General features: G+C 36.1%; 1 protein-coding gene across 1 annotated transcript in view; it reads left to right on the forward strand.

Moving 5' to 3' along the window:
* Positions 1 to 12,146, forward strand: part of LOC145991610 (DNA repair protein Ku80-like) — a 49,550-nt gene that overhangs the window by 2,408 nt on the left and 34,996 nt on the right. The window contains exon 2 of the mRNA XM_083127674.1: positions 6,635 to 6,748. Within this exon, the coding sequence (XP_082983800.1) occupies positions 6,635 to 6,748 (114 nt within the window). The remainder of the gene's footprint in view (positions 1 to 6,634; positions 6,749 to 12,146) is intronic.

The following is a 12,146-nucleotide window of genomic DNA, read 5'->3' on the forward strand; positions in this document are numbered from 1 at the left end:
CATCTCAGCTGTGAAGAGTTGCACAACAAACTTTCAGCAAACGCGAGAATTCTTTCGCCAAGATTTGGATGCCGATAGGCTCTCCTTGCACATGTCCATGCTTGGTGATATCGTGACATAAGGAAGTTTCTTTTGGAAGACAGCACCCTCCAGGAGTTTCTGCCTGAAGTTGCCAAATTCATGATGGTCCTCCGGACTGTGCCAGTGACGACAGCCACAGCCAAAAGGTCATTCAGTGCTGAAGACATATTTGAGATCTACAATGAGGCAGAAGAGACTAAGCAGCTTAGCGTAAAGGTAAAAAAGGTAAAGTGTTCCCCTGTGCTTAGCACCACGCCATGAAGGCGTATAGGGGGTGTGGGGGTAACGCCCCACACTTTCTTGATCCGGTCGTGAGTGGGGGTGATGTGATCAGCATCACGCCCCTGACCGCCTTTACCCCCCAGGGTTTCCCCCAGGTACCCATGTTATTCGACGCTGGGTAGGCGCCGGGACCGCTTCCACCGTTAGAAAAGTTCCCGGATTTGAACCGGCCGGGGATCGAACCCGGGACCTTTAGCATGGTAGTCAGACACGTTACCGACTGAGCCACCGCGGCCACCCAGCTTAGCAGCTTAGCGTATTCCACATATATCAAACTGTGCTTGATAATTTGGACCTGAGACCACTCGTTAATGAGTTCATAAAAAAACAACCCAGTGCGTAGAGCAACTTTTGCTTTATTTTTAAATCATGTTCATATGTTTTTGTTGTGTATGTCACTTTATATCTTAGTGTACATGCTATTTGTTTTTTTTATTATTGCAAAATTAAGTTTAAAAAGTTAAATATTGTAATAAGAACAACAAAAGTAAATCTATTTTCCTGCTATTTGTGTTAGCATTTATGTAAATAATTAAATAAAACTGTTAAATATTGTAAATATTCGTTATTTTATGGGTAAGTCAACACTAAGGTTATTTGCAACCCATCACATGTCTGTTGCGGACATTAAAACACACCCATGTCCTCACCGGGACTCGAACCCGAGACCTCTGGATCAAAGCGAGTTGAGTCGACCACCCAACACATTTGGCTACCGAGGCCGGCATAAAACTGTTAGGTTGACCTCTTAATGTAAATACATACTTTTCAATAAAAATGTTAATTGTTATCTAAAAAAACAAATGAGCAGACAAAAAAGACATAAAGCGACTTTGAAACATTTTCTAAACGTTTTTCATGTTGCATTTCATTTGCATGAGGAATATAATAGCTGCTTAAAAACTGCTATACGAAGACGTAATTTTTATTTTTAAAAAAGGGAGGGAGTGAGTCATTCATTTCTTTCAGTGATCAGAGCCCCCCCAATAATTTTGACAAGTCGGCGCCCCTGCAAACTAGTGACGGATAGCCCCAAAAACCATTGATGGATAGCCCCAATAACCATTCACGAAAACCCCACGAACCATTTCCGACAAGGTTAGGTTAGGTAACCATAGTTAAAAAAAATTAAAAAATCTGGTAAAAAAAGGGCACGTTTGGAAACACTGGCGAGACCACGTGACTTTCGACGCTCCCGCCATCTACAGGTACATAATGGAAACAACGGCATAATGTTGTCGCTTTGCACAAAATGCAAGTTTATTATATCAAATGTGCTTATTTCTTGTTGTGCAGCATTCTACGGTGAGAAAATACCTCCACGAACTTTCAAAATACTACAGAAACTCATTTCCGTAAGTAGTTTCTTCTGTAAAAATGAAGAAATGTGTCTCCGATATAACAGACATTTACCGGGGTAAACTCAAAGCGAACGTAATTATTCCTTTACAGAAGATGTTTACAAGAAATGATCTAATCAAAATTCGGTAAACTTTTCATTAAATGTTAAGTATCCCCAAAACGGCTGGAATTCCTTTATTTTCTTCTTTTTCACATTTGTACTTACGTATTCTGCATTCCTAAGGATTCTTAAAGGTGCCATTTCATTTTTTTCACGCAAATAATCTCAATTTTCGACATATCAAGTAATTCTTGTTTGTTCGTTTTTGCTAGCGTTACACACAATATGGCAGAGAAATCTTGACTAGCGTTGTCGATGATCAGTGGTTATGCAGTGTTGCACCCTTCTTCATCGAAAAATACCTAGTTTCGTGTTACTGATTTCGTATTTTTTTTTCCAGGTTCAAAAACCCCACGAACCATGCACGTTAGGTTAGGTTAGGCAAACATAGTTAAAATTGTAATTTTAAAAATTGTTAAAAACATTCATAAATAGCCCCACGAACCATTCATAAATAGCCCCACAAACCATTCACAGATAGCCCCATGAACCATTCATAAATACCCCCACGAACCATTTACGGATAGCCCCATGAACCATTCATAAATAGCCTCACAGTTACATGCACATTCATTTACGTTATACTACTGTTACACAGTAGGAAAACTGCATGTTTGGAAACACTGACTGGTTGTTACATCATCAAGCGCATGCAAAATTTGGTTCACGTAGTAGAAGGACATCAATGGAACAGGTTTCGTGCATCGGAGAGACATTAATGTTGAAATATATATGGTTTTCCGCGAAAATTCATTCAGCGAGGGGAAAAAACACTTCCGAAACCTTCGTAGAGTATACAGAAACTATTTTCGGTAAGTAGGTACTTTCTCCTGTAAAATTGAAGAAATGCGTTTCGGGGATACTTAAATGTTACCCTCTTGGGTAAAATTTTCACAGCTGGGAAAGGTCTGTAACTCGTTTATTCTGTAATTGTTGACATTCATACTTACCTATTCTGCATTGTGAAAGATTGTTTAACAAGGGATTTAGCTTTTTTTAACGAAAATAATTTTCATTTTCAAGATATCGAGTCTTCCTTGTTTTTCCCCTTCCGTATGTATTTTTCGGTGAAAATGAATGCTAATGGAACCTAACCTAACAGGCCTAACCTAACCTCATAGGCATACCTCATCCCCATGTTGGTTCGTGGGGCTACCCGTGGATACCCCAAAATCCATCCACGGATAGCCCCACAAACCATTGACGTTAACCCCAAAAATTCACGATAGCCCCACGAACCATCTCGGGGACGAGGTATGCCTACAAGGTTAGGTTAGGTTCCATTACCACTCACATACAAACATGAATTAACGGTGAAATAACTTGACCGATGAAAGAGAACACTTGTACGACCTATCACAAGTCTACAGAAACTCAATTACTTTCTCCTGTAAATTTGAAGAAATCCGTTTCCCGGCTTTGAAAATTTTACCCTCTTTTTTCGAGTCCAAACAGTGCTAATTACTTTAAGGAAGGTTCAAATTTCGTGTGACAATGATTTCCAAGATTCTACGATAATTAGTCTTTGTGCTAGGAGAAATCATAAAACAATCGGAACCGTTACCGTTTTGGAGACAACAGGTACTGTTGGCCAGTGCAAACACAGATTGAAATTGTGAAAACACTGTATGCGTTTTATGGTCCTGTGCAAACCGTATCAGTTAATCCATTTCAAATAACTTGTAATGATGAAGTAAGGTCAATGTTTCAAAGTATCTCTAGACTCAGGAACGAAATATTCCCTACTCTGCAGTCTGATTGTGTAATTATTGAAGATGATGTGGGTGCAATGTTTGTAGGCCTACTTGAACAAAGAAGCTGTCTAAAAAGTGTAAAGTTTTGAAAAGTTATGTATTTATTTTGTAGTTATAACTGTATTTAGTTCTAATCAGTTCAGTTAGTTGTAGTTTGGTGACAGACAACACCTCAATATGCTTAAATTTGCCTGTTATAGTTTGTGTGTTTAAAAAACACCATTTGTCAGGGTGGGTACCCACCGTGAATTATGCGTGAATTATTGGCTCCAGGAATTATGCGTGAATTCTACTTGAATTTTTCTCCATAGACGTGAAAAATAACAACTTTTATTAATCCAAATCATATTCAAATTATACATGTATTTATAAATGCCCTGAGGCAAGTTTTTCAAAGTTGAGCTTTCATTTTTATCTAGGAAGGCAACGAAAGCTGTGTGAAAAATGAAACAATTCTCTCAATCCGTTTACTTTGATACTGTCCTTTCCAAAACAATCTGACAGATGAAAGATTATTGCAAGATATCTTGAGGTTGATTAGGTAAATTTGAGAGTGACAATTAACAATTTTTTGTAGATTAGTACATCTCATAACATATGTGACTTGTGTTTGTAGATGTATTTCGAGTCTGATTATGTGAAATTGTAAACAGTGGCGCAACCACGGGGGGACAGGTGGCATTGCCTCCCCAACGTTGGACTGAAATTATTATTTGGGGGGGGGGCAATGGGGACAAACATTGATGGCCAAGTGAACCTGCAGGGGGCAATTACCGCCCACAACTTCACATTTTATGCAAATAAAAATACTTTCGTAAAATTTGCTTGCTCGCTTGGCTCGCAATTCCTCCTTTTCTTAGTCTTATCAAGTTCATGACCATAGCTAGGGGGCGGCGGGAGTCGACCCTGGATGCCGAACAATCTAAATTAAAAAAAGTTGTAAAATTGATATATTTATTTGTGGTTTTAAGTCCACTTTATGCACAGAAAGGCTAATCGAGACTGCACCTACAGTTTAAAGTGGGATCCGAACCACTGTGCCATGTGCCTCCACTGGGTATCGAACCCGGGAGCCCTTGATCACAAGGCGATGATGTTACACAAAAGTTGTAAAAGAGAGAATGCATTGGCGTCCTGTGAAATTATTTGTACCCTATTAAATCAATATTGATTTCAGCCTGCAAAAAATCTGAGCCAAAAATTTTCTTGCTCACTTCGCTCGCAATATATTGTTGTTCTCTGTAATGCATTGTGAATTACCAGACACAGAAATAAAGACTTGGCTTAATTGATTGATTTTGTTTTAAATGCATGAAGAATTGTTTGGAGGAAAGGGAGCATGCACATTTGAGACAATTCGTGTAATTTTTGCTGTTGGTTTATTGTGAAATGGATGAATTTGGTTGTGTAATGTATTTGAATAATATATGTTGTATATAACATGTATTAAATAAACTTTGAATACGTACACAATTTTGGGTCCATGTCGCTCCATGTTGCATATATCGTGCATGAAAGTTATACATGTTAATGAAAAAAATAATTATATTTGGAATGGCATTTATCAAGCATTTTCTGCCTGAAAAATAGTTTATGTGCTTGTTTTCAATTATTAATGTGAAATTGAACGTGTTGAAAAAATAATTCAAATCGTTTGTTCGAACAGAAATGCTTTAGCACCAAGTTCTCCCCCTTTTTGCATAATTTACGAGGATAATAACATCTTTGATACTACTACTACTACTACTACTAATAATAATAATAATAAAAACAAGGTTGGTCCCGGGTTCGAATCCTGGCTTGGACATGGATGTTTGTGAGTGTCCATTCATCAATTTCATCATATCATTCATCTCCATCTGCGCAAATTAGCCAAAAGTGGCACAAGAAGTGAAGTAAACTAAAGCAAATCAATAATAATAATAATAATAATATTATTAACACTTATTATTAGTAGTAGTAGTACGTTTATTCTGGTACTTGCCCCCCCCCCACCCAAGACAAAAAAATCATGGTTGCGCCTATGATTGTCAATAGAAACTCAGCACGTTAAATTAAATATTTTAATTATATTACGTATAGCGTTTAATTGAATCAGAATTATTGGATGTTGGAATCACATAGACCCTCTATATTATTAAGATATTTGTGTGTGGATGTTGAGAGGCGGTAATACGTAAGGTTGAAATAGAGAAAACTTAATTATTTTGAGTATTAAAGCTCAGATAAGCCTTTATTTTACAAATTTCCTCAAACTGTTGACAATCGTAGAACATCACAAGTATTTAAAGCAAAAATTCACGACATTTTCTGGAAAAGAAAACTTTTTGATGGGTTTTTGTGTAAAAAACCACTTGTGGAAATCTGGGCTTGGCCCACCCAGGCCAACCCTGACGGAAACCGCAAATAACCAAGATATTCTGTCCTAATAGAAGCACATGCACCACACATTACTGTAACATATTTCTAGGGGTGTGTGGGATCCCAAAAAGTTGGGACCGGGAAAATGATTTTCCATCCTGATCCCAAGCAGTCTGGGAAATACCGAACGGTCATTTTAAAAAGTCGTTAATTCTCGACGTTTTCTACGTTGTAAATGTCTGGAACTTATCGGAAATTGTTAGTTTTTGTACCAGAAATGCAAAAATAATCACTTAAAGTGAAAATGACGTGTAGAATTCGAGTAGAAATTTCCCAACTTTGTCGGGAATTAAAAAATTTCCCATCCCGACCCAAACAATTCTGTCCCACACCCCTACATATCTCCATGTGCTGAAAAGAACAGTAAATTTTCATAACCAACATCATCTTAATTATGCATGCAATTTTTTTCACTATCTAGCAGGGGTACAGAGGGCAAGATATCAATCATGACAGATTAAGTTCATGGAAGTTGGTGGTCTTCGCTCTGCCACTTAGATGGACAAGATGGAAAATGTGATTACTAGTTCCAAAGAAACATACTCAACACCAGAATAAATTGCTAAGCTTTTGGTATTCTAACAATTAAGTTTTGTATGTTACTTCTTTCATGTTTTTTTTTTCTTTCTCCTAGGAGGCAATTGTTATAATTCTCGATGTAGGAAGTACAGTTTCACAGAGTTCTGCTGGAACAAAGAGTTTTCTAGAGAAGTCACGTGCATGTGTGTCAATGATACTTCAACGAAAGGTGAGTTCTGTATAGGTTTTATTACAAACTTGCACCATATCCTACAAGTAGATATGCTACATAAATGCTTCCAAAAGACTGTTTGTCATATTTATCCAGTGTTGTATTTTCGGATATTTACAGTATAATGCAAATTATAATACTATAGCTTGATTTTGAAATAGACATAAAGTGAAGCAGAAGTATATTAACAAGTGTACTCACTAATGTTCATCAGTGTTCTACACATTGAAATGTACCTGTGGTCAATGTTAAATCAAAAGTGGCAGTTTATTGGGAGTTGTAGGTAGATAATTCCATACCATTTAGACCCCATTTATTTCAATTTCCTTCAAGTGTTCAAAAAAGACATTGAGAAAATAATAATTTAGGCTCACGTTTAGATTTGGTGGCCATTTTCAATTAGTCGTGACCAATGATTTAGCATTTTCAGATGTTTATGAAAACTTATGTTCTATAATTCCAAATGTAATTATTCAAGAACCATTTTCTTCATAAATAATTGCTATTTCATTTTCTTTATTACCATTTTTACTCTCAGATTAGTAGTTTCCATGCTATACTAGAATGAATCCGATGAATACTTTTTTCTTAATTTCATCTTTCTTGGGACACAAAATAATCGTGAAAGGGGCCAAATAGCTTAACCATATTTCTGGTGTTTACTATGCAGTGCCAGGTAAGTCTGAAATTTGTTTAATATATGAGCTGTCCGGGCCTGCTTCTTTCCTAAAAGCTTGCAAAAATTAATTTTTTTAAAACTAAGAAGTCAAAAGTTTGACCCTCTGTAATTCCAAATATGAGACAGGAAAAGTCTGAAATCTGCACCACAACGAGACCTCTTTCTTGGAGCTCAACATAAAATTTGGTGGAGCTCTTTTTTTTTCCAAATAACAAAGATATTGAAGATTAAATTTAGCCAAAATTAGCCCCGTTACGATACTGTATAAGACACATGTGGAATTAGGTAGCTGAGTGGCAGAACAGTGGCCCAGTATGCTAGAGATCCAGGTTTGAGTCGTGGTCAAGTCTGTTTCGCTGAAATTTCTGTGAAAGCAAAGAAAATCTGTAGTAGGGTTATCAAATACAACAATAAAAGATCTTTGTTTTATCATCTAGTTCAGAGATCACCACAGTCCCTGAGCCATAGAGCTACTTCCCAGATTTACACATATATTTATTTATTTGCCTCCAACAGAGAAAATATCCCCATTTACAGGAACACTTGCAGTGCTACATACACTTTTGTATTTAAATAATGAACATATAACAATCTACATAGATATAGTCATACACACAAACACATATCTAGATAATTAACAAAGTAAGTTCATACAACTATATGGAACTCGCTGCCCCTCGAAATCCAGAACTCATCTTCAGCATATGTCTTTTAGACACAATGAAAACATTTTTTATTGAGCACAAATGGTTAACACATTAGTGCAAGGTTAGTGAAAAATTGAATACACTTACATACAGAAACACTGAAAACCCTTATTCACCTTAATATTTCAAATCCCTGTCTACTGTCATGAATATGTGAGTGTGTGTGTGTTTTGTTGTATGCTCGAGAGTATAGGTGGTTAGACTGTAATTCCCGTATGAATTGTTTTTGTTTTTTGTAATTTTTCTTTGTAACTTTATAATTTTCTTTCTTTGTTTTCAATATTTAACTTTTTATGTATGGGCAATTCCATGAAACTTGAAACCAAAATGTCAAATTTTCAAATCTGTGTAAGTTAGTCAGTCGTATCACATACCAAAATCTAGGTTAATATGTATATTTTTTTGTGCCATGAGAAAAATCATAGTGGGGTCAATCCATATGAAGTCATACAGCCTGGTTGCTTGACCATTTTTAAAAAAGTTTATTTTTTGTGTGGTGTGAGCCTCATATATTGACAGTTCAGAACCACTGTTATTTTATTTTTACTATCACCGATTTGAAGATGGCGGGCATTTTTTTATCATGGCGCACGTCATTTTCTCCATTCGTAAGCATCAGCGGCAACTTTTTTTTCTCAGCTCTGGTAAGTCCTACGAAAATGAGACAAAATCTGTAATGTTAAGCACATTATAGGCTACAATTATATTTCTGTGTAATTTTCTAAATATTATTCCTTCATAATACATTTTAAGGTTAAAATTGTGTACTTTAATCGCTCAAAATGACATTTTCGGACATTTTTTTTTTGGGGGGGGGAGGCAGTTTGTTTGACACTTGAATTTTTTGTGCAAGTACCTGTGTACGAATAGAGTATGTGAAGATTATTTGAAGCTTGAGACTTTAATATTTGTTTTTCTACAGGGTCATAAACATGTACTTTTTGTTAAAAAATTCCAAGTTCAGGGTTAAATATCTCTGGTGGGCAGTTGTTTAAAAATCTGAAATTTGTACACAATACAGTACTTCATGATAAGTAACTTCAGTAAAAATTTTGAGTTTGAGATTTAATTGGTTTAAGAGATACAAAACTCGTGAAAAATTCAACATTTTGCATTAAATATGGCATGTCTAATTTTATTTCTTATTAACATTTTGTGTTGAAATTCTGCAAACTGTAATTTGGAATGTCAATAAACAACATTACAATCCTGAAATGGCTCTGCAATAAAGTATATATACGAGGGTGTGCTGAAAAGTAACGCTTCCTATGTTTTTATTTTCTTTGTTACCTTGTAAACGCATTTTGGATTTTGAGCAACCATACATTGCACTTATAAGACTTTGCCGCTTCTCCATTGAAGGTTTCAAACTTCTATCGGCAGGGGGTGCTGAACTATTGCGAGGAAAATGTCAGCATGTAACCAAGCAATGTCGGTGGAGCACCTGAAGTAGCGTGCAGTGATCGAGTTTCTAAACGCAGAAAATGTGCTACAAATTGACATTCATCTAAGACTGAGGGCACGTTATGTGGAGGAATGTGTAGACATTAGTACCATGCGATCGTGGGCTGTTCATGCTCATAAAGATAACCCAGCTGAACACGATTCCGATGACCGCCATCAGTTGCAGTTCACGGCCTTTCATTCCATTCTCTCACATAGCTGAGATTTCTTTAGCTGGGGTTATCTTTATGAGCATGAACAGCCCACGATGGCACAGTATTGATGTCTACACATTCATCCCCATAACATGCCCTCAGTCTCAGATGAATGTCAATTTGTAGCACATTTTCTGCGTTTAGAAACTCGATCACTGCACGCTACTTCAGGTGCTCCACCGACATTGCATGGTTACATGCTGACATTTTCCTCGCAATAGTTCAGCACCCCCTGCCGATAGAAGTTTGAAACCTTCAATGGAGAAGCAGCAAAGTCTTATAAGTGCAATGTATGGTTGCTCAAAATCCAAAATGCGTTTACAAGGTAACAAAGAAAATAAAAACATAGGAAGCGTTACTTTTCAGCACACCCTCGTATATATACTTTATTGCAGAGCCATTTCAGGATTTTAATCTTGTTTATTGACATTCCAAATTACAGTTTGCAGAATTTCAACACAAAATGTTAATAAGAAATAAAATTAGACATGCCATATTTAATGCAAAATGTTGAATTTTTCACGAGTTTTGTATCTCTTAAACCAATTAAATCTCAAACTCAAAATTTTTACTGAAGTTACTTATCATGAAGTACTGTATTGTGTACAAATTTCAGATTTTTAAACAACTGCCCACCAGAGATATTTAACCCTGAACTTGGAATTTTTTAACAAAAAGTACATGTTTATGACCCTGTAGAAAAACAAATATTAAAGTCTCAAGCTTCAAATAATCTTCACATACTCTATTCGTACACAGGTACTTGCACAAAAAAATTCAAGTGTCAAACAAACTGCCTCCCCCCCAAAAAAGAATGTCCGAAAATGTCATTTTGAGCGATAAAATACACAATTTTAACCTTAAAATGTATTATGAAGGAATAATATTTAGAAAATTACACAGAAATATAATTGTAGCCTATAATGTGCTTAACATTACAGATTTTGTCTCATTTTCGTAGGACCTACCAGAGCTGAGAAAAAAAAGTTGCTGCTGATACTTACGAATGGAGAAAATGACGTGCGCCATGATAAAAAAATGCCCGCCATCTTCAAATCGGTGATAGTAAAAATAAAATAAGAGTGGTTCTGAACTGTCAATATATGAAGCTCACACCACACAAAAAACAAACTTTTTTAAAAATGGTGAAGCAACCAGGTTGTATGACTTCATATGGATTGACCCAGTGGTGATTTTATGTGTTTTAATGTTATCGCATAAATATAAAACAAATAAATAAAATAAAAACAGATTTATTTTTTCTAAAATCCTGAACAGGTTTTTGCCAACTAAATGCAAACGGTTACGTCTGTAACAACCGTAACACATTTTACAGAAAACTTTTCATTACACCTCTAATTTAAGAACTAATAATGAGTACCTCTAGGTTCTCTTTTGGTTCATTATATCTCAACCCAACATATCCCAAAATTGCCTATTGCTGTGCGAGATTTGCCACAAATGATGTTACGGACGTAACAAATTATTCATTATTTTCAGAATATTATACATGCTATTTGTAAGACACAGACAGTTACATTGCATCTAAAGATATCAGTTTGGCGGTTATGCGGAGATAGGTAATTAACTCTGATACACTTACTATTCATTTTTCCACGAAAGTTTTTTTCAGCGATCGATTTTGCCACTCGTCTGGTGGCTTCGTCAGGCGTGAACTGTTCATGTCAGTTCACGCCTGACGAAGCCACCTGACGAGTGGCAAAATCTATCGCTGAAAAAAACTTTCGCGGAAAAATGAATAGGGTCATTCCATGGGAAATCACCAGAATTGTCCGGAAATGGGTCGCCTCATAGTAACAGATTGTAACAAGCTTTTGTGCACGTTTAGAGTTAGTAAGGAAATATCATTGTGTGAAATATCTCGTTTCAAAACGTAATACATATTGTACAGGGTGCCTCTAAAGAATGTGATCCTTCAAAAAAAATACAAGACACCGACATTTTCACATAATTGTTAAGAAACAACAAACTGAGATAGAAAGTTTATTTTTGCTTTATTGTACAAAGTAAAGTATACTTAGTTGTAACGCATTGTATATTTTGCCTTACCTTTATATGTGTATGCCCAGATAGTGGTTGAAATTCACTGTCGTTAAGATGTGCGGCAGAAAATTAGACAAGTTTATTGATTTCCACCGTACTGAGGAAATCAGCCAAAGTCTTTATATTCGTCACAGTATGACTTCTATGTATGGTTCATCAGCACACAACCTCATATTGCTGTTTAATGTTTCTGGTTATAAATTACAGACACTTTTTACAGTATGTTTGAGGAAGAAAGTGCAAAATGAGGCTATTTCAAGAGTTAAAATCTTGTAATGGGAAAGGTG

The sequence above is a fragment of the Lepisma saccharinum genome, chromosome 8 (genome assembly GCF_977018435.1).
Source record: "Lepisma saccharinum chromosome 8, izLepSacc3.1, whole genome shotgun sequence".
In the NCBI taxonomy this organism is placed as follows: domain Eukaryota; kingdom Metazoa; phylum Arthropoda; class Insecta; order Zygentoma; family Lepismatidae; genus Lepisma; species Lepisma saccharinum.